This window comes from Thermobia domestica, chromosome 8 (assembly GCF_964235325.1).
Source record: "Thermobia domestica chromosome 8, izTheDome1.hap1.1, whole genome shotgun sequence".
NCBI lineage: Eukaryota > Metazoa > Arthropoda > Insecta > Zygentoma > Lepismatidae > Thermobia > Thermobia domestica.
In genome coordinates, this window is record NC_137461.1 from 186,563,037 (window position 1) to 186,587,990 (window position 24,954).

General features: G+C 33.8%; 1 protein-coding gene across 1 annotated transcript in view; it reads left to right on the forward strand.

Moving 5' to 3' along the window:
- mTTF (mitochondrial transcription termination factor) overlaps positions 1-24,954 on the forward strand; it is a 100,549-nt gene that overhangs the window by 28,677 nt on the left and 46,918 nt on the right. The window contains exon 2 of the mRNA XM_081769313.1: positions 684-856. Within this exon, the coding sequence (XP_081625439.1) occupies positions 684-856 (173 nt within the window). The remainder of the gene's footprint in view (positions 1-683; positions 857-24,954) is intronic.

Below are 24,954 nucleotides of genomic sequence, written 5' to 3' on the forward strand. Positions count from 1 at the left end.
TTCTGATTCCAACATTTATCGCCATATGACAGAAACGGTAAAAGATAGCGAGAAACTGTTTTCTGCAATCGATAGTGTCACAAAAGTATATATATCGCAGCCCACAACACTACCGAAACCGGAAGTTGCTGAATTGTACTACTACTTCCGGTTTTAGATTTGAATTTTATAGAGCTTGAATTGTTAGACATATCGAGATGCGGTTTTGTGTTATCGATTCTTAATCCTCTTTTTAGACCGGAAGTGATTTAAATTAACGATATGGATTCAGCGTCTGTGGAACAGGTTCTATCTTTGATCTTAAAATTCTATTATAAACAGTACTTCATGTTTGAATGTTGAATTCGCATAGTTTGAAGTCTACCGTAGTTTCACACTCTGAAATGAAACTCACTTGTTTCATATTGTAATCAAATAGGAAATTAAAAGAACCTGTCATTATTGTTGCAAATTTATCAGTTATCAGTAGGTGTATAAGAAAAAAATTAAAGAAGAGTATGTGTATTGATATACTCTTGTTATATTCTTTATACAAATTTCATGTCAGTTCATCAAAATTTAAATTTCAGTGGTTCATTCATTAATATTCGTAAAATTAGTGTCATTATAATATAGTTCCAATTATTTCCATTGACATGAACTACAACTTTTTAACCTATGAATATCTATCTTTTACTTTTAAGGGATCTTAGAATCAAGATTCAACTTGTTGAAGGAGATGCATATAAATGATCCGAATGATGGAATTCCGTTGTTAAAAATACCTATAAAGCAATTGAGAAGTATGATGCGAAATTGGAACAAGGAGGCAAACAGTGTGAATGCACTAATTTATTTTTTAGCAAATAAATTGGAGGTATAGTACACTTAAGGTAGCTAACTCCGTAAATGAAGAGTAGTTACTTGATTGTTTAAATTTATTTGTGTATCTTTCTTCTTTATGTATTTAATGATTTTATATATATATATATATATATATATATATATATATATATATATAGGGGAAGATGCTGTACCTTGGGACGTTTGAGATATTTTATACATTAAGAAAGATTTATGTTTGTATTGGTGCTGGTAACACTGCTCTTGAGATGCGCCATTTCATACATAGAAAGTTCGTGTATGTGATTTGTTGTGCACGAACAGAGGAAAAAAAAAAAACGATTTTTGACAAATTCAGGTTGGTATTTTCTGAAGATAATTTTTTAAAATATTATTCCTAAATTCACTGTTTTTCCTTATTTTGTAGTATACTTATAATAAATGGTCTTTTCTTCTGTAAACTGTAAGATCAACCAAAGTTCAGTCGTAGCGTTGGGAATGTTAAAAGCAGAAATGTAAAATAAGACGGGGTGATGTACCATGGGACAGTATACCTTGGGACATGTCCCAAAGTACAGCACGAATATTATATTATTGTTTTCATTTCCAGATTTGGAAAATGCCTCAAAGTTCTACTGGTCTTAAACGCCCTGGCCCTCAGAAAGATTTAGCAGAAGCAGCCGTCCAAGAAGTACTTGATGGGAAGTTAGGAATAAGATCTGCTGCCAAAAAATATGACGTTCCGAAGACATCCGTTTTCCGCCACGTCCAAGTGTCCAAAGCTGTAGGGCTGAAGAAGTTCGTATACCAACCCAAATATGACTGCAAGAAACTTTTTACTGCGGATGAAGAATTAGAGTTAGTGGAGTACTTAAAGTTAAATGCACGATTGCAGTATGGCTTAACGAGAGAAGCAATGAAGAAATTAGCATTTCAATTTGCGAAATGCAACAATAAAAAATATCCGACCGAATGGGAAGAAAATAAAGAAGCTGGTAAAGGTTGACTGCGATGCTTTCGAGAGAGGCATTCTACTGAAATATCGCTGCGCAAACCAGAACCAACAAGTTGCTAGATCGCTGTCGTTTACAAGAGAAAATGTCAAGACGTTCTTCGCCATTTACAAAGAAGTTTTGCAACATAGGAAGTTTTCCCCTAGTAGAATCTACAACGTTGATGAGGCAGGACTCTCAACTGTACTCAACCCACCCAAAATTCTTGCACCCAGAGGAGAAAAACAGCTTGGTAGTATCACATCAGGTGAAAGAGGGCCCAACGTCACAATGATCGCATGCGTTAATGCTATAGGGAACAGTGTTCCACCCTTATTTGTATTTCCCAGGATCATCTTTGTTGAATCGACAATGATGAGAGGAGCACCTGCGGGAGCTATTGGAGCAGCAAATGTATCTGGGTGGTCAAACGATGATATTTTCCTCAAGTTTCTGAATCACTTTATTGGTCATGAAAAGCCGACGAAAGAAAATCCAGTTATTCTTTTTCTGGACAACCACGAAAGCCACCTTTCAGTTCCTGTAATATCTAGAGCAAAAGATGCTGGAGTGATATTAATTACATTCCACCTATACACAACATATAAAATGCAGCCTTTGGGCAGAACAGTATTTGGACCGTTTAAAACCTTTTACAACAAAGTAGCAACTGAGTTTATGGTTTCATCGTCTTCTACCTCTCCCGGGACATCTTCCTCTGCATATAAAAGAATCACGATATATGATGTGGCTGAACTTGCTGGTAAGGCTTATGATAAGGCGTTCATTCCACGGAATATCAAGAAAGGGTTTGAAGTTTGCGGATTAGTGCCTCTGAATGAGGACATATTCACAGATGACCAGTTTTTAGAATCAACTCCACCAATCTCAAGCAACAACTCTCCATTTGATCAACCTGGTTGTTCAACTGATGCAGCTACATCAGAACATTCTATCCCTGAAACTGCTTGTGTCGATTCTAATATTTTTTCCAAAGAAACCTCTTCGTGTGTGGTTGTCCAACGTATTCCAAGCCCTTCCTTAACGAATGTGTCAAATTGTGCGAGTGTTTCTTCTCCGTCCGGGCAAGCTGAAGTAAGAGCCGCATCCCTATCACCGGAAGAAATAAGACCACTCCCTAACTGTAGATTATTTTCATCTACCAAGCGGAAAGTTAGGCGAGTGAAAGACAGAGCTCGGGTGCTAACTGACACACCAGAAAAAAAAAAAAAAAAGAAAAAAGAAAAAAAAATTGAAGAAAGGAAAATAAATGCGACAAGAAGAAGAAAACGTGATGATTCACCTACATGAACGAGAGGAGAATCTAGAACAACACGAAGAAAAGAAAAGCTTGGGAGGAAGATTCAGATTCGGAAGACCTTGAAGCAGTAGAACTGGTAACTGATGATTCAGTAGACGAGTTACAGGATTTACGAAACGAAATTTTAGTAAGTCAACTGGATAACAACCTGGAAGATGAAAACATAGAGAAGAATGATTTTGTTCTTATCGTAGTCTGGGGAAAGATGTCTATCAAGCATTATGTTGGGAAAATATGTGCAAAAATGAGTGACTTCGCATACACTGTTCAGTATTTGACGAAGCCAAAGAAAATTGGTGGTACGTGTTTCACATTCTTGGAAGATTCTAAGGAATTTTATCATCCTGTTGAGAATAACAAAGTAAAAGTACCTCATGCAAAGGAACTTCAAGGTTCATCATCTCGAAAGTTGAAATACTGTGTGTTTCCTGTTTCGTTTGAAGGATATGATCTTGATTAGGGAGTTTTTTATGCAAGTATAAAATTTGTGAAGTATAGACTTTTCATGGAGAGAGATCGTAGTCTGATATTCTTTGTAAATGCTTAAATATTTCAATATATGTTTTGTAGGTTTTGTTTCTTTTATACACAAGTATTCTCACTTTCTTAACTATTGGTGGAATAGAGTTCTTTTATACTACTGCATAAATAAAATAAAAGTGTTAGGTTTCATACCACTCGATAGATAAATAATAATCTATGTTTAATTTGTATTATCAGACAGATAAATACAATAAATGTTTCAGAGTCTCAGTTTTATTGTCCTTACACTTTTATTTTAGTATACGTTTAATATCTAACAAGAAATCAAACCACTTATACTTACTTTAACTTCATGTTTCCAAGTGTCCCGAGGTACATCACCCCTATGTACCTTGGCACACTTAGCAGTGTCTTAGAAAACAGAGTATTGCAGTAAGAACATAAGAAAAGCAAACTTCTACTTTTTCTAAATAAATGCTCAAAGGACTATTGCACTCTACCATGCTTTCAGGTACCTGATTGGACTAATCATTACTGAGAAATGAGAGATTTTAATAAAAGTGTCCCAAGGTACAGCATCTTCCCCTATATAGATCATATGAGTATCATTACTTTCGAAAATAATCGACTAGTTTCAAAAAACTAACAGTATTTTAAAAATGGAAAGACTCTGTCTAGGCGCTAGCCCATGTCACGTGTGCATTATATGTGCCCTCATTTTAACTGCTAAGTGTTATTACCCACTTAAAAAAGAGTTAATTTCTTGTGGTTACGTGATCTGATTCATGGTCGTTTAGTCGCCATATTGGATTCAAGATGGCGCATCATGACCTTTAAACGCTCATAACTCGGCCATTTATGGACCGATTTTGATAATCTATTTTCCTTCGGAAAGAGATTATACTCTACAATTTTATATTCTTGCACTTTTCACGAAATCTGTGCCGTTTTCCCGAAAAATTAGAAAGAATAGAATTAAAGATAAAGTTTTACTCTATTTTCGTAATTTTCTCGAAAATGGCTAATAATTCAACATGTTAATGAGACACAAAAAGGAAGCAGAATTTAATAACCTTTAAAATAGTATACAACATGCTGGATTTAGTTTAAAACTAGGCTATATACTAAAGGAAAAGTAGTAGTATGTATGATTTTAATTGTTGTTACAAAAAATAACTTTTACGGCGTTTTTACCTCTTAACAATATATCCGTACTGCAGGCGCTAGCCCATCTCACGTGCTAAGTTTTATATCTCCTAAGTCTTGTTGTGGGGTTTGTTAAACACTTATACGAGTATAAAAACGATCACATAATCCAGATCATAGCCGTTTGGCTGTCATATTTAAAAATGGACGTTAAATTATTAAATTTTTGTCTAGATATATCTCCGTACCCAGTGGGCCGAATTTAAGCTGGTTGCTCATTTTACTCCTTTGTAAAATAAATATCATAGTTCTAATTATAGTGTAATTTGAAAAAAGAAAAGAAAAATGGAACAATAACGTATTTTCAGATAAAAGGTTTTAAAATGAGTGGATTCAAATAGCAAAAAAAATACCTTACCAGTAGAAGAAGTATATACTTTTAAACAAATACATCGTAGTGGATAATGTTGATACAAATGTTAATAACATAGTGCCAAAAATTAAAATGAATATTCCAAATCTTTCAGAGTCGAGATAAAGACTTAAACAATATTATTTATAAGGGGTCGTGCATTGCTCCGAACCAGCACTTTTACATTTACAAAAGTCACAGCACAATATTTCCAATTTTCTATAGGGACATACATTTTTTCTGAAGCACATCTGGCAATTACATTGCGTAGGAAAATCTTCAGGCTCCGATGGGTCATTTGTCACCTGCGGAATTAAAATACCGTCTCTACTTTCCGTCATTGTCAGATTTATCGTTCTCAAGTTGTAGAAAAAGATATTTAACACTTGCTTGTTTGATGGTAATTTACTTCCCAGAATCTGTTCATTGGTGCTACCAATTAAATAAATTCCTTTTCGACACATGGTTGTATCCGCAGTTTGCATTTTTCTATTAAAACTCGCTAGAAAAGTGAAATATTCAACTGTTGACCCTGACATTTAAACTAAAATAACTTTTTTTAAACAAGAGTTTCATTCCCATCCGAGAATGGGTGGACCGTCGGAGGCCATACCTTCTCTGTGGCCAGAGTTTAAACCTTTCCTCTGTAGCTTACAAATACTCAAATAGATATAAACTATTTTGGTGAGCTTCAATTTAATATTAAAAATCGAATGTCACGCAGCAAAAATACTGCGAGCAAACAAAAATATTTGCCTACAAAATTATAATTAAAATATTTTCTATGTTTATGCATTTACACTTTAAATAACTAAAAAAGAACTTACAAAGTACACAGTATTTGCTACTGCCATATATTGACCAACAAAGAAACCAAATTAACTAGAAAGTAATTACAATGTATTGAATATGACAGAAATAAATATGCTAGTCCAATAATTAAATGCATTAACACAATTATCATCGTTACGGTATTTACTAAGGTTAATATAGGATTGAATAATAGTGCCAGAAGCACAAATCTGGCACTATTTGAAAAATACTTTTAGTAGTGTAAGAATTATTACCTGTGAAAAGGAGAAATCTTTTCACAGGTAATAATTCTTACATGACTAAAGCTATCTTTAAAATAGTGCCATATTTGTGCTTCTGGTGAAACGCTGCTTCAAAAATAATATGTCACATCACCCTCTTCCTATTTAAAGATGTTGACTTGAATCCAAGATGGCGGACTTCAAGATGGCCGCCATGCCAATACTATACAAAATTAGGTGTGTGTCTTCCTCTAGTCCCATTATACAGGGTATCTTCGTGTTCCATTAAGGCGTTTCCAAATTACAAGAGTTTATTCCAGATTTTTCTCATATGAAGGGTAAGGGGAAAAAACAAGGAATGTCACAAAACTGCATTTTCGAGAAAACGGCGTTTTAATATTGAAAACTGCATACAAAAAATAGGGTTATGAAATCTTTTGCCACTTTTTACTTGAACATTTCTACATCTACGCATGCATGCCATAGACAGTCAAATAGTACCAAGAGTCACCAACAGATAGAACAAAGCACCCGAAAAAGCACATACATGGACATTCCTTGTTTTTTCCCCGTACCCTTCATATGCTATGTATTGTAATCGGTTCAAAACCTTAGGTTGCTTGAGGCACCAATTAATATTATTCAATGGAGCTCATTTTTCTCCTGGCGTAATTTAGTTCCACATGGAACCATTTGAGGGGGCTCGTCCAAAGAAATTCGGAAATCAAAAATTAAGGACCACCCTAATGTATATATATATATATATATATATATATATTTAACACCCCATGGTTATGCCCATTAGGCTAAAGGAGACGGACGATGAATTAAAGTAAATTATTGTGAAATAATCTTTTGTTCTCTCCCACAGGAAGTCGAACTCTGAACCACGTGCACATCAGAGATAAAATGAAAAGAACTTGTGATTTGTATAATTTAATATTCTCTGTGATGTATTTATAATTTTCTTATACTCGTACAAAATATATGAATGTTCTTTGCAATAGAATGCAGATTCTTTACTTAATACAAAGAATAACTTTTGGTAGACAGGATTCGAACCCATAAAAAAGAGACCTCCGTATAGGTCAGTCACGCTAACTACCAAACAACGAAAACATGACTTCAAAAACACTGTCTCTATATCTTTCTTTCTTTGGTGATTCTGTCCCCTACAGGCTTGAATCGTTCCATATCACCTAGTATGCTAGGTTTTGATTTTTATCTACATATACATCACATAACATATATATACCTAGGTGTATATATATATATATATATATATATATATATATATATGTCATTTGTTATGATTGTGTTCTATATGCCAACTATACATTTTCTTGGCGACAACGTGGAGATAGTGTTTTACTCTTATAAGAATAAGCATGTTAATCTGTAGCAGAATGGAGGGAAGATAGATGGTCCGAAAAATGTAGGGATGTACGTTCAATTTTTTGGCAGCCTCTGCCAGTCTCGTAGTCTCGGAAAGGCAGTCAAGGTTTCTGTGGACAGAAGTGTGCGCACTGCGTGTAAAGATGTCAACATATTTAAGCTTATGTTCGCAGACAATTAGACTACCGAGAAAATGCAGTTTGAGTATGACAAAATAGAATACACTTTAATTTATGGTTTAGTACCATACTTTAGAAGTGAACTAATTCAGTTTTTGAAGGAGTGATTACTGTGTTTTGATGAATAAGGTAGTAAAGTGTTTCAAAAGAAAAAGATATACACCCTTGTGTAAATTAATGGAATCAAACTTCAGTTTGCAACATAATCGGATTCTTGCAGCTTTTAACACTGTTATTCGTTATTATTTTGTTTCTTTCAAAAAATTTTAAGTTCAGCAGTGTTTCTAGAACGTCCTATTATATTTAGATGTGGTTGAGTTTGGGTGCACTTTGGTACGTGAAGGATCACTTTCTCACCTGATGAGAGTCCGATCGAAAATTTGTAGTCTATTTGCAAGAATAAAATCAGAAGGGACAATTGCACAACACAAGATAAACTTTTTTCCGTTCTAAATAAAGTGTGGTACCGTAATGATGCACTTTGGCCACATGCAAATAAGTTTTAGACTCAGTGTCACAAAGAATACAAATGTTAATTCAGTCAATAGTGCACTAAATAGTAAAACTCAGTTATGTGCATTGAAATTTGTGTTCTATATGATATGTGCTCTACAACACAAAATGTTGATTCTGTTCATTTGCACAAGTATGTACATAAATGTGCGATTCTGAAGTACTATAAAAGGGCAAGTGTGTACACATTGTTTGATATCGGCGTTTTTAGTGCATTCTACAACTTCCAGTTCTTAATCACTTCTACAGAGGCTCCCTTTACTTTTGGATTTTGAAAAAGACCATTCAGATTTCAATAATAACCCCAATGTACCCGTAAACTTTAAATTTCTGCATGCGTTCAAGCCATATATCAATACATCGCCAATTGACCCTGTAATATAAAGGTAACCAAGAAAATTTTGTCGCTTTTGTGGAGGTCTGTGTTCAATTGGCCCTCACACCGTCAGTTGAATGCGAATAGAGATGAGGCGAAGGTCATTTGTTGGTGTGGGTATATCCAACATACTACCTGGCCGAAACGAAAGAGAGACAACTAAAAATAATGTATGGTATTGTTTTATCTCGCTGAACGGATAAAAAACTATATATATATATATTTTCAAACCCTGTACTTTATTAAGTGCAATTTGAATTGAAAGCACGTTCATTTATTACCTTCTAAAATTTAAAAAAAAAAAAAAAAACGAAAAAAGTTCACGGAAAACCTCATTTAAAGACCCACCCCACTTCGTAAATTCTTCATGTTCAGATTACAAATACAAGATCTTGGTATTCTGTCTCCCCATTATTTAAACATTTCACTGGAATTCGTCAGTTATATTGTAGTTTTCTTTCTTTAAATATAAATATCTTTCAACTTACCTATTGATGAGTTTTCAGCAAATGAGTAAGTCTCGTTATACTTACGCTAATTCCTGTATTTCCTGCAGTCAGCTTGCTGAAAAGTGAAAGAAGGTACGAACTGGAATAAAAATTGGAATGAGGAAGATCGTAAAAGCAGTGAGGACGAGGAGGGATAAAATGAAAATCAAATAATCAACGATGACGAACGGGTGGGAGAGGTGTGATGAGCATAATAGAGGCCATTAGTAAAAATAAAGGTGCTCCGACTACTGAACCTTGGGGTACTCCGTACTTAACCGATGCAATACCAGATTCATCGTTATTTACAAAAACAACTTGCTTACGTTTTTCTAAGTAAGACTTGAATGATCTTGATACCGTAATACGCTATTTTTTTTTTTTTTAAAAAAAAAAAGAATTGTTTGTTCAACACAATCAAAGGCTTTGCTTAAATCGCAAAATGTTGCTTACATAAAATTCTTATTTTCAAAACCTCTAATAACCTTATTTACTAACGAATCGTTCGCTCCAACAGTAGATCTACCCTTTACAAAACCAAACTGTGAATCACTAATTACATCATACTTAACAAGGTAATCATATAACTGCATATGTATCACAGTTTCAAGAATTTTTGAGAAGACTGGTACCAGGGAAATGGATCGATAACTATTTATAGATGGACAATTTTCGGATCCCTTTTTATACACAGGTGCAACTTGCAATAATTTTATAACTTCAGGGAAGATTCCCTATGTTATACTTTGGTTAATGCAATGGGTAAGCACCTAAGCATCAACACTATTTGCACACTTAAAGTTACTTAACGATGTTGAGATATACTTGGGGAGATATGTTTCTAAATACAAAATTATCCTGTATAGGATTTATAGTTTGTTCCATTAGATTGACTGCCGTTACATCAGGTTTGTCAATATTATTGTGTACCTCATCTACAGAGGTCACGAAGAATTTACCAAAATCTTCTAGATGGCGCAGTCCCGATTTCTCTTAACTACAGTATTAATTACATTCGAAGCTTGTTTACACTTATTAAGAGACGAGTCGATTTTTATCAAAGTATATTGCTTTCTCGCTTCATTAACAGCTTGCGTATATGTTTTCCTAGCTATCAAATTGACTGACCCAGTCACTTCATTTTTCTCTCTCTTGTATATATTTAAATGTAACATCACCTCACTCGTCATTGAGTAAAGTTGAGGGGTATACCAGCTGAATTTACTTTCTTTATGTGACTTTTTGAGTAGACTCCTATTAACAAGTTCTTTGTGGAATGAAGCAAGGCTCCCAGCTGTCCTATTTTCCTATTTTTCCTATATTTTGGAAATTTGTATATATTTGTCCTATATTTTAATCTTGTCCTTTATTTCCTATATTTTTCAGTGATTGACTTATTAAAACTACAAGCCAAGGACAGTTCCAGTGATTATTTAAATTGCTACATATTAGCAATGTGCAAAATGTGTCTTAGCATTTTTTCCCCTGAGAAACTAGTCACTAATATTCACTATTACTTCTTTAAGTTTGCTTTTTCCTATCCTCCCATGTCCTTTGTTTGTTTGTTTCCTGTGTGCTTATTCTTCCCCACTGAAGCTTAGCTGAGGCACCTTGCATGCTCCAGTTTTTCCTTATAACGCAAGCTGTGTTAGCATTTTCTTTCAGCAGTGTGTGCAGCAGTATTGGCTAGGCATTGAGGTGTGTTGTTATTCATCAACATATCCCAACACCTTCCAATATTGCTGTGCATAATATGCAGGGTTCCCACGCTTCCTGGAAAACCTGGAAATAAAAGTGTGTCGTGGAAACGCCCTGGAAAGGTCATGGAAAGCAGAAGAATGGGGGAAATCCTGGAAATATCCTCCTGGAAATTATTTATGAACTGGAAATGTCCTGAAATATATGTTGTATAACAATTGTTAGAAGTGTATATATAATTTGCTGAGCTATGATGAATGAAATGCTTTACATTATTTATTTCAGAGGGAAATACGTTGAGCAAGTAATTCAGTGTTTAATTAGATTAAAATATTTTATTACAGAGAAAAAGTTATCAATTTTCTTTTTTTCATTTGAAAGATATGAAGTAATGAAAAATAATGTAAAAGTAAAGTTCGTCTATAAATAAAAGAACTAGAAGGATAGTAGAAAGGTAGCGAAATAGTTAATATTTTTGTGTGTATTAATTGAATTTACGTATTCAAAATTATGTATGAATAACGACATGTAAGAAGTGTTAAAAGCCATTAACTATTTCTTTTTCTTCTGAGGGAGTGCGAATATGTTCTGAATTCTAACATTATTGAAGCTGCATTTTTTAGTGTTTTTACTATTTTCAATAACAAATAGTTGCCCATTGGGGTGAAGGGTGGCCTTTTCTTACAATACATTTATATTTTTATTCTGTGCTTCAGAGCATAATATTCTATTGTATAAACCAAACTGTCCTATTTTATAAACTAAACTGGCCTATATTTTTTCAATGTCCTGCTGGAAGGCCTGAATGTCAAAATTATGTAAAAAAAATAATTCAAGAACTATTCAAAGAGTACATTATTGTAATTCGACAGCAATTCAAACCAATTCATATTGCAGAGTAAATTCGTAAACACAAATATTATACCTTCAATGTTGGCCTAGAGACTATTATTTTACATTCTGTAGACAAGGCATCAACCTTCTTACTTAATAGTGTCTTATCCAATTTTATCCATACACAATCATGATTTTAGAAAAAATGGAAATATGGGTATATCTAACCAGGGTGGAAAAAATCATGATTTTTTTTTTATTTAAATCAAATCTTTCTCCTCGTATAACACAAGACGCAAACTGAAGAAAAAGCATTAGGAATTAGTATTAAATGCTAATTATGCCATTTAAGTGAAAGTATTAGGGTTGAATTTTGAATTATCAACAATCGTTAACCTATATCTATCCCAAACAATGTTTCTTAACCCTTTTAAATTATGGCTCTTTTTAAAGGTTAATTATAGACTTTCAGTCAAGCAGCTACAACATAATTCCTATTTATCTTAGGATCATGGTACATACATCACTCTTTTTAGAACAGAACAGCTTTTGAAACGGTAACATTCACATTTCCGTATCATGTCTCTGAAGCGGGAAATTTTGAGAGTAATCGGCATTTTTTAAAACTTTTTTTTTTTTTTTTTTAATTTTGATCCCCTCTGGATTCCTCTGTGTTAACGCACATATCTCAAAATAAACTGTGAAATACTAAGGGGTGTAGTAAATATGTGTACAAAATTTCAAGCTTCTATCTTGAGTAGTAAGGGTGAGGGTGAAAAAGCTATTTAATAATGAGCTAAGAACATTCCCACAATGCTACAGATGACCCGGAAGTAATATAAAAATTTCCTCAGACATCCCTATTTATTCTAGGATCATGATTTGTACATTATTCTCTTCAGAATAAAACAAATTTTCAAACGGTGCCCTTCAAATGTCTTCATCATGTATCTGGGGCGAGTAAAAACACGAAAAATGGAATTTTCTGTTAAAAGTATCTTTTAAAAATTTTTTACCTCTGTGGACCCCTCCCCCTGTTTTAAGGCAGAGATCTGAAAGAAATCTGAAAATTATCGAGGGGTGCACTGAGTAAATGTGCAAAATTTCGATCTTGTAGGTGCAAAAGTAAGCCCGCGAAAAATATTCCCCAGATTCCCGTACAAAACAGGATCTCAGATAAGTTTCCTGAGACATCCCTATTTATCATAGGAGCATAGTACGTACATCATTTTCTTCAGAATAGAATAGCCTTTCAAACGGTACCATTCATGTGTCTTCATGTGAGGCGGGAAAATCACGAAAAAAGCTTTTTTTTGTGTTAAAAATATCCTTTTTTAAAAGAACATTTTTGTCCCTCTGGACCCCGCTGTTTCCACGCAGAGATTGAAAATTATTAAGGGGTACACTGAACGAGTGTGCAAAATTTCAGTCTTCTGAATGCAAAATGTAACCCGCCAGAAAATAATAATACGCATAACACAAAATATCTTTTTAAATTTATGACGTCATCACACACTATGCCTCAACGCAGAAAGGCGTGAAAGCATATGTAACCTGCAGCGTGTTCTAAAATGCCTCCAGTCTTGAAGAAAACGAAGTAAAGAGCCTTATTGGTACTTTTTTAATCGAATAATGAAGATTCTCCCCTATTCCCTAAAAATAGGTGATATAATTTAAAAGGTTAAGCATTAAGGAAAAAGTACAGCAACTTTTATCAAAATGACACTTTTTCACAAAAGTTACTGATATTTGGCAGGGGCCTGTTTTTAAAAACTCAGAACTACCTTGCGGCATGAAATACATAAATGTCGCCTAAAGTTATAAAATTAACAAAAAAAAATGGAGAGGGGATAGGACCCCTTTCAATACGCCCTATTATCTGGGAACAAACAAACAGACACGCACAAAAAAGAATTTTTGTCTTAAATATCGATGTGATTTCCCCGTTGGAATAGTTAACGATTTTAAAACCCAAACCCATTGCTACGAAAAGAAGAAAGCAGGATTGCTCCGTTACCTGTTGAAAACGGGATTTTCCCTAATCATCCTTTGCATGATACTTGTTTCCATACTATACTGTACATTTGAGTCTCATTGTATTATGGTTATTAACTTCCATAATCGAAATAACAGAACAGAAACGGGATTTTACTTATTTCCACTTTAAATTAAGTTATTTCGGAATTCGATTTAAATCAATGATTTTTATTTAAAAAAATCAAGTGATTTAAATCATGATTTAAATCAGACTGATTTAAATCAATCCACCCTGTATCTAACTCACCCACTCACTCTATGGTCTATGGAACCCGGAGGTTCAATATCGCGTTCACAAAAGCTCTCCACTGACTTCTATCCTTAGCCAATTGAATCCAGTTTCTACTTTGTATTCCTGTCTCCGAGATCAATCTTAATATTGTCCTCCCATCTGCGCCTAAGTCTTCCTAATGGTCGTTTTCCGATTGGTCTTGCAGTTAAGACTTTGAAAGTGTTCCTACTTTCTTCTATCCTGGCTACATGACCTGCCCACCTAAGCTTTCTAGACTTGACGACCCTAACAACGTATGTTGGGTAAACCGTATAAACTATGTAGTTCCTCGTTATGAAATATGGATATATCACAAAGAGTTTATTGTTATTGTTACGTCAAAATCAGAATTTAGATCACCACCTATGATTATCTTAAAATTTCTAAAACTAGGCCTACTTAAAAATTTTAGCAGTTCCTCGAGCCTATCTAGAAAGACTATAATGATACAAAAAGCAACTTTAGACAATTAATAACGATACCTGTGGTCTCGAAATCGATTTCAGTACATACAAAGTCAAGGTCTAACTTATTACACTTAAGTGAAAGCTTGTCTCTGACAAAAATAGCTACCCGACAATGAGCATGGTGATTCCTACAGAAACTATTAACTGGTACCTAGTCATCCAATTTATTAAACACAGTTTCAACCCCTATGGACCAATGTTCACCTAAACCTAAAACATCTAAATTATCATTATTCCCAAAGGCATTTAAATTACATGTTTATTGTTGATCCCTTGAACATTTAAGTAGTCCACTTTAAAATTAGTAGAGTGATTTTGTTTTACATCAGCTGGTTGTCCTATAACCGCTGACAAATTTTTGATTAGGTCTCTACTACCTGTATCATTAAATTCTATTGATCTAAAAATTAACACGCACTAGAGTTATTGCATTACATGAGGCAGAAGACCGTGAGGTTATGAGCTGAACAAATTTATTACACATAACGCACTTCCCATTGCTGTTTAAATGTAACCCATGTTTTGTGAAATGTGTCCTATCTAGGAACTGAAAACCAATGTACTTTATATTTGGCAAGGACTTACATACTTTTGCTATTTTACGATTGGTCCAATTCAGTAGTCTATTTACATGAACTCTCTGCCAGGTCGTCTGTATGGAATTCCCATTAGGCTACATACACATTAGTCTTTGTTAACGTACTCAGTACTTTGCACAAGTTTCGCACTGCCTCCTGACCCTCAATCCGTACTACGTCATTCTCTCCAGCAATCACTATTAATGTGTCTTTCATAATTTTTTTTGGAGGGGGGGGGGCAGCGATACACAATCTTTCAACACTTTATTAGTTTCAGCCCAGGCTTCGTAATGATGTAGCTCACTTAATTTCGTGTTTTAAATTAGCTATGCTTCTATCATGCCTATCTCCAAGGATCAGAACGCGTCGAGTGTTGTTTAATTGCAATTTAATCGTAATTAAAGCCGAAAGGACATAATTTATTTGTTTTTGTTAATGTTTGGATTGCCTTCTAATCGAACACAGACTCCGGTTAATTTCTTAGTAGTCAAATTTCGCCAGTAAGCGTACTGCAAAATTTTCCTTTTCGTTAACCACCCAGTAGCTGGTCTGCAATTTATTAACTAATTTTTCCCACATTTGATGGTAGGAACTTCGTGAAATAGCACATTTCTCAAGCACTTTTTATGCTCTTAACTTTTGTATCATCTCGAATAGCATCAAAACTTTGCTCTGTTTTACAAAATTTAGTGTAATAATTATAAGTCGTAGACTCGAATCTAGTAATTTCAAATTCGTGCACAAACGACACGAAAACGTCTTTCGTAATCTTCGTCGAGACAACATAAAAATGAACTAAAAGGTTGCCAATTACTTTTGAAACACCGGGCAATTTGAGTTGGCAGACGAACAGGATATAAAGTTTACAGAACAGTTTCTAGTGTTCCAATGAGGACAATCGATTTCGATAGTACGATCATTTTTAACTATAATTTTTAAATTCTGCGCAGTTTTCTTCGACTTTTCTGGGCTACATTTCTGAGATAATCTACTTCTTCTTTTGAAAAAAAAAAAAAAATGATAATTCTCTTTAAAATAGGAAATCATTTCGTGCTTAATAAATACATCCACGAAATCTTGTGTAATGTCTAAGTCTAAAAGAAAGTAGTATTCCCTTCTAAGCGACTCTAAAATTACCAGTAATTTCTGTAATACAATCTTTTAGTTTTATTGAGAAACCTCAACGTTATAGGGCACAGCAACTGGTATTGGATATCTTTTCCGAATTTCTGTAAAATCTTCACCTAGAATTCGTCTTAACTCCGTTACATCAGCCTGTTTCTCGTGTTAAAACAAATGGTTTTTGGGCTCTAATACCGTGTGAAACGAGAGAAAATTTGAATCTTATAAATACTTATTAAAACTATCACAAAAGTCTGACTTCAGAAGAAGACCTGTGGTTTTCGCTTTATTCTTGTACTCAGAAATATCGCTGACTTTTACCAACATAATATTGTCGTAGAATGGTTCAGAAATTAGCTTTAAATTATCTATTGTTTCTACTCCTTGTGCGTAAATTATCAGGCCTACATCACTTAAAAGGTTGTTATCCTGTAAATTTTCCAGTAATCCTAATCCAAATATTTTTCGGTACCTTTTTACATTTCCAATTAGTTCCCTAATATTACACTTAGCTAGCAGAATTGTTAATTTCTGGCTTCATACTCACTTAAAAAAAAATAAGAATAATCATATCAATCGGAAAACTTTACGGGAAAAATTGTAATAGGAGCAATGTGTAATAAATTTAAGAAGGTTTGTGTGTGTAATATTTGAATGTAAGACAAGTAAGGGAAACAGAATGCAAGAATTTTAAGAGAAACTTGTGTTAGTAAGAATCGTGTGTAAAAATTGTAAGATAAACTATTATAATTGTGTAAGAATTTTAATGCTTTATGCGTGTAAGATTTTTAAAAGAGAATTTTTACGAGAAAATTTGTAGAAATTTACCGAAACGGTTTGCCGAAAGTATCGTAAGCAAATTTGGTACCTATATGATTATGTTGATTGGAATAAGTTTAGAGAAAAACAATTACCACCAAAAGAAGCATTCTTCAGCAAGCTTAATAGCACTAATATTAGTGAAAGACCATGAACATACAAAGACAGTTTAGAATAACTTTAAGACCAAAACTTTTGGACAATATCATGACTTACAAATACTTAAAGATGTTGTTATTAGCGGATGTGTTCGAAAGTTTAGAGAAACTTTCATAAATGCTTATGGGCTTGATCCGACTCGGTATATAACCGCTTCAAGTTTGGTTTGGGATGCAGTGTTAAAATGACAAATATAGAATTAGAACTATGAAGTAATTATGATATGGTTTCAGTAATAGAGAAAGATATAAAAGGAGGAATTAGTCAATGTTCAAGAGATATGTAAAGGTAAATAATGAACATATGGAAGATTTTAAACATAGAAAATAAAGAAGATTCTTCTTCTTCTAATATACCTAGACGCGAATAATTTATCTAGTTGGACAAGGAGTCAATATCTGCCTATAAAGAATTTAAATGGTTAGATAAAGAACAAATAGAAACAATAAATTTCACAAGCATACCTACCAATTACAATATAGTTATAGATTAATAGATCTTGTATATACAAAAAATTACATGACCATCACAAAGACTATCCCTTAGCATCTCAAAATATATGTCCACCTGGCTCAAAACAATCTAAGCTATTAACAATTCTAAATAATAAACACAAATATGATTCACTATTCAACCTTAAAACAATGTCTGTTGCTTGAATTAAAATTAAAGAAAATATATCAAGTAATAGAGTTTAAACAAATAGATTTATTACAGAATTATATCGATCTAAACACACAGATGAGAACAAACGCAACAGATGATTTTGAGAAAAACTGCTGTAAGTTAATGAACAACTCATTGTTTGGAAAAACAGTGGAAAATGTTAGAAAAAGAGTTAACATTAAACTGGTGATTAAAGTGATAAAAAGAAATATGAGAAGCGTGTAATAAATCCAAACTATAAAAGCACCACCGTGTATGCGGAAAACTTGGTAGCTGTACATATGAACAAGATCAAAATATTACTTAATAAACCAATGTATGTTAGTATGCCGATTTTAGAATTGTCAAAATATTTAATGTATGTTTCCATTATAATGTGATGAAACCAAAATATCAGGACAAAATAAAAATATGCTATACAGATATGGATAGTTATATTTATCATATCTGTGGCATCATGCGTGAAACCCATAATCTACAAAATTTTGAAAATGGAAATGATCGGTATCCCTTTAACACATCATCCCTCAAATTGTTAGTTACATGTGCAGTAATATAAGAGAAACAAAGATTTCAGCATATTCTAGAAATCTTTAATGAAGAAATTTCCATGCATGCAACCCATAACCCACAAAACGTCCTTTACGTTTATTTCAATTTAATACAAGCAGCAGCGATACAAATTGTATATAATCAAGTATAAAATACAGGTAGTAATATGTCAATATATCTCGTAACCTGTTACTATTGATGTAACTTGCACAATGATAGTGGGACCATTATCATTGTAATGTATTGGTTGCCAGAAATTCGTGAGTCGTTTCAAATGAGTGACAGTGCTCAGCCTGGAACGTCGAGGGAAGGACATGTTATGCAGGACACTAGCAACAAATACGAAGACACCGCAATTCAAGGAAGGAAGCGGAAACGAGGTACAGAGAAGTGGAAGAGGAACATTAATATGAGATTACGGTTGCGAGGTAAGGTATACATAGGCCATAGCAAACAAGTATAATGCTGCAGTCACAGAAGGACATCCATGGAGCTGCAGGCTGAAATGTTTTAGTTTAGTGCCAGTTGCAGACAGACCTCTTGCAAATAAGATCAGCATTCTTCAGTTTGCCCGATTTTACAGCTCAGAGGCATTTCTTAGGAAACTTCATTAAATCCATTGTGGAGAAGCGTGTATATACGAACAAAGAAATTTCACTTCGTACAATATCATATGAATATTACATCACAATTAATGGCATTCATAATATAATTTGTAAGCAGTCTTTGGCTAGTTTTTTGGGAATTAAGGTGTACAGAATAGGGTTACCACCCTTTTCGTCCAAAGATATTTCGTCCAGAAACATTTAGTCCAAAGACATTTGGACCAGGAACCTTTGGTCCATAGGTCAATTTGTCCAAAGGACATTTCGTCCAAAAGACAATTGGTCCAAAGGACATTTCGTCCGAAAGAGAATTCGTCCAAAGGACATTTCGTCCAAAGACATTTGGTTCAAATGACATTTCGTCCAAAATACAATTGGTCCAAAGAGATTCGGTTCAAAGGACATTTCGTCCAAAAGACAATTGGTCCGGTAACGCTTGGGAGTCAGGGGTTTGTTTCTATTAGAAGAGTAAAACTGATGCCTATAACTCTATCACTCAGTAGCTTCTTATTTCTAAAGGAAATTTGAAATAAAGATTGATTCCGCAATTTTCATTTCGATAGAACAAATATATGCTGAGATATTCAGAAAAACGTAAACGCCTGAAAACAAAATGGCCGCAGCCGCTGCGTCAAAATAAGGTGTTCTAAAATTTTTTTTTGCGGTTTTGAAGTACCCTTTATAGGATATACAATAATTTAAAAAAAAAATAGTTTTTTTGAGATTGTCGAGTGCACATACTGGATCACTTCGAATGGATTGACTAAATACAAGATGTAGGGCAAAATGTGCTTTCATTAATAAGTTTACAAAAATACACCCGTTGGTTAAGGAATTCGTCTCCTTCCAAAATAATGATAAACAACCCTTTGAAGAGCAGACTTCATCTTTATTTGAGGGCAACATTGCCTCCGCATGGGCATGTGAATCTTCTGTTTGGTTTAAGACAGGGGACTCTTGATTCAGCTTTTCTGCTCTCATTTTTCCCAGGATACTTTGAGGCCGATGACGTCACGTGATGGTATCGCGGTATTTTTCAACAGAACAAGTGAAACAAAGCATAAACAATTACGCTACTGTTTCAAGATGGGCAAAAACCATCTTAAGTGCGCATTAGCTTATTGTAATAACAGAGGAAGCAATAAAATGCAATAACGTTCCATCGATTCCCTAAAAGTGATGAACTTCAAAGAAGATCAATTTTCCGCTGTAATCAAACGAACACTTTTAATATGGATAACGCATGGATATGTTCCCCTCACTTTTCACCACAAGATTACCAAAGGATCTGAAAAATGAGCTTCTAGGTTTCCCGCAAAAGTAGTCTAAAATCTGACGCTGTTCCTTCATTATTGATACATGACTCCCAGCTGTCCTATTTTCCTATTTTTTCCTATATTTTGGAAATTTGTATATATTTATCCTAGATATGTCTTATATTTTAATCTTCTCCTTTATTTCCTATATTTTTCAGTGATTGAATTATTAAAAAATGCAAGCCAAAGGTAGTTCCAGTGATGATTTAAATTGATACATACCATTAACAATATGCTAAATGTGTCTTAGCATTTTTTTCTGAGGGACTAGTCACTAGTATCTGTTAGCTATGTGCTTATTCTTCTCCCAATGAAGCTTAGCTGAGAAACCTTGCCATGCTCCAGTTTCTTATAACGCAAGATGTGTTAGCATTTTCTTTCAGTTGTGTATGCATCAGTATTGGCTAGGCATTGAGGTGTGTTGGTATCATATCATAACCAACGTATCATATATACCAACGTATATACCAACGTATCATATATACCAACGTATCATATAACCATCATATCATATATACCAACGTATCATAACGCCTCCCAATATTGCTGTACATAATATGCAGGGTTCCCACGCGTCCTGGAAAACCTGGAAATAAAAGTGTGTCGTGGAAATGCCTTGGAAAAGTCGTGGAAAGCAGAAAAATGGCGAAAATCCTGGAAATATCCTGCAAATTATTTATGAACTGGAAATTGTCTAAAATTTATGTTGTATAACAGTTGTTAGAAGTGTATATATAATTTGCAGAACCATGATGAATGAAATGCTGTTACATTATTTATTTCAGAGGGAAATACGTTTATCAAACAATTCAATGTCTAATTAGATTCAAATATCTCATTACAGAGAAAAAGTTATCAATCCTCTTTTTTCATTAGAAAGATATGAAGTAATGAAAAATAATCTCAAAATAAAGTTAATCTGTAAATAAAAGAACTAAAAGGATAGTAGAAATGTAGAAAAATGGTTAATATTTTTGCGTGCATTAGTTACATTTACGTATTCAAAATTATATATGAATAGTGTAAAAAGTGTCAAATACCATGGTAATCCTATAAATAAGAGTTAACTATTTCTTCTTAGGTAGTGCGAATATGTTCTGAATTCTAACAATATTGGAGCTGTATTTAGTGTTTTTACTATTTTCAATAACAAATAATTGTCCATTGGGGTGAAGGTGGCATTTTCTTACAATACATTTATATTTTTATTCTGTACTTCGGAGCATAATATTCTATTGTATAAACCAAACTGTCCTATATTTTTTCAATGTCCTGCTAAAAGTCCTGTGAGATACCAAACTGGCATGGGGAAAAGATAAACTAGACGCTAGTCAAGTTGAAAAACAGGTGTGTAACAACAATAGTTTATTTTACTTTTATTGACATTTGTTTCTGCGGGCCTGAAGCTTAAGGAGTTTATGTACGTAAAGCGAAGTGGAAGTGGGTACCAACGAGAATATAAATGTATACTATCATGTATTCTTTAGTTTAAATGATATTCTTAAGTTTTGTTCAGTATCTGAATCATTATTCTGGCAAAGTGCTTAGAGTGCCCTTTGAACAGAACATTCATAGAAACGTATTACGAACCGAACTTAACCTAACCCAATCTTGTGAAATGAACCGTACATGTTACGTACAAATTACATTGATTTTATTCCTTCTCCAATGCCACATCGTGTAACAAAATCACTTGTTCTTCTCGTGCACTTTTACCATTATTCTTATCATTGAAGGGTTGATTAGGGTTGCCAGATTTTGTAAACGAAAAACCGGGACACCAATCTCAGGCTATGTATAAGGTCAAGGTTTCTACTCATTTGGTCAGAATGAATTAATTACTTGTCTTTTCCAGGTTGGTACTCAAAATTTTCCAATTCATTCTATACACAGTTAACATACATGAAGCCCCATAAGGGCTGTATAAAGAATGTGGAAAGGTAACATAAGTGGAACCGCCTGCCGCTCCTTATTCCGAATTGTTGTGTTTTAACAGGTCCTAAATATTGTGCCAATTACGAAACACCTCCCACTTGTGATTGAAGAGAGATTTTTTCTTTGTTGCATCATCACCTGAGTCAGAAAAACTGCTATAAAAGAAATACAAATTTAACATATAGCAAGAAAAAATACTTTTACGCGAACGATAAACAAAAGTAGGCTAAATCCTCTTTAAAGACTTACGCAGACTTTCCAAAAGTTTGGCCGAAAAAAAATGAGTATTAATATTAAACAAGACACATACCTTTACTGCTTAACTGTCACTTCTTATGCTAGATAAAACGCTTGATTGTAAATTGTGGCTCAGAAGTCGCCATTGTTGATTAAAGTCCAACAATGAAGCAGTTCTGCGCTGCCGATTGAAATATGAAATAAGTAGTAGTCAAAGCCCATCACCGGAAAGAAGTCGTTCTTTTCTATTGAAAGTGATATTCAAGAACTTACTGTCATAACATATTCTCCCTCTTGAATATTTTTTTAAAATCCTTTTTTCCACTCTGGAATCTAAACAACCCATAGGACGAAAGAATGGATGTGATATTTAAACTCCTTGTTGTTTGTTTAGTAAAAGTAATTGGCTACACAAATCTTCCGAAAACCTTCCGTTTTTAGGTGAGACATACTAGTTCTTGCAGGTTGGATTTTTTTCAATCTAAAGAACGAAAACCGGAACAAACAGGCATCCCGAAAGCCTTTCTCGGCATAGTTAATTCTTTCATTGAAAACCGGGACGTCTGGCAACCCTAGGGCTGACCGACAGAGGGGGGCTAAGCCACGACAAGTAAATTCCAAGATATCGAAGGGTAAAGTGTAGGACAAGTAACTGCATTTTTTTCTTCTGTGAAGGCGCTTTTTTTATGTATGTATACCACTCTATAGTTATCTGTGCAACTTGTAACCTGTAACACATAATGTAAAATGTTGTATTGAGTAATAAACGAATATTAACACTGTAAAGGAAATATTTTGCAGTAACGATATCTGACAGTTTGATAAATACACACAAAATACAATGCCTAACCAAATGAAGTTAGGTTAGGTTCGGTTATGTTAGGATAGATTAGATTTTGAACGTAACCTAACCTATTCTAACGCAATCTAACCTAATTTGTTATTACATACCCGGAGTCTCTGAATACTTTGAATTATGTTTGCTTTATGTATTTTACTACCTGAAATGCTCTCATGGAGAGGATTGGTTTATGGAAAGTATTTAAACTCCTTTCCCTCTTAGAATTCACGTTTCAATGAAAGTGTAATGACAAAAATCTATTTCACCCCCTTCCCAACGCCCAAAGAGGATGAATTTCGATTTAAACGGTATCGGAACAGTGACCCCGAAAATTATGGACGGTTTTCAATTATTTGTCGTCTCCTTTCTATCTCCTTTCACCCCCTAGCCAAAAAATAAGGTCCTCTTTTTAGGCCTGGGTGCATTAAAATATCAAAAATACTTGTTCGAGGAGGGGTTAGCAGTCAAACATTGTTACAATGTCTTTTTTATTCTATAAATAGAACATGCCCTTTCTTCCTCTTGAAACGGAAATTTTCAAAACAATGGGACATGTTTTCCCTAAAGTTTAATGAGGAATTTATATACCGAGTTTCATCTTTCTAACTTGATAAGCTCGTGAGATACTGTATCTTAGGCACAAATTTTGAACATCTTCTACCCCCTTAGGATTTGTCTTTAAATCAAAGTAATGTAATAAAAAATCTTAATCAGGCCAGGTCAACTCATGTAATAAAAATTATAAAAATCGGCCGAAAGGTTTGGGATAAGTTAGCGAGCAAACATTGTATTCATTTTTATTTGTATAGATAATTAATTATTATTGACAGTATTTATTTAATTATTAAATTTCATTGTCTCATCTGTGAGTAGAAAAAACTCATTATTTGTATTTGGGAAGTACATAATTATGTTGTGAATTCAGTTTTAAGAATAAAGCACGTTAGTGTAACAAGCAGGCAAACGAAAAAATCTTCACCGATACCTCCACATGACGTCATGGACAGGGAGCCAATCAGAACGCTAATCGCGAACTGGGGCTACCTGTTATTTTATATACCTTGGGTTTAAGACTTTGCAATGGATATCTTAATGTACTGTACAGAGAAAATCAATATGAAAGCCAAAGTATATACTGCATTTGCATTTTAATAACACTAAAATAAAAATACAAGAAAAATGAACAATCTTGGTTTGTCATACAGCTCTCTAGTTATGTAGAAACGTCTGCCGAAGTTACACACTATCAATAGTCTTCGAATAGAAACCAGTCTTGTGGTTAACCTGAAAACAAACCTATATTCTACACGAAATATTCCAACTTTCACCTTATATTTGTCAATCATTTATCACAATATCGCAGCCAAGAATGTGACTGTTTAAGAGTATTATTAACGGTAAAAAGAATATATTTCACACATGTGTATTTTTCTGTTTTCAGTATTTCTTCAAAGAAACTTGACACACATTATTTTTCACTTTTCTAACACAAAGGTTTGAACACCTAATATTTCACTTACTCAAATATAAACTCCATTAATTTTAGTTAAGGGTACTTATTTTAAAACTATTCCATTCACAACATTAAAATTTTAGATGCCATGTTAGCAGTTATTGCAGCAACATACTTCACATCCCAACCTTTCTCTCATTCCT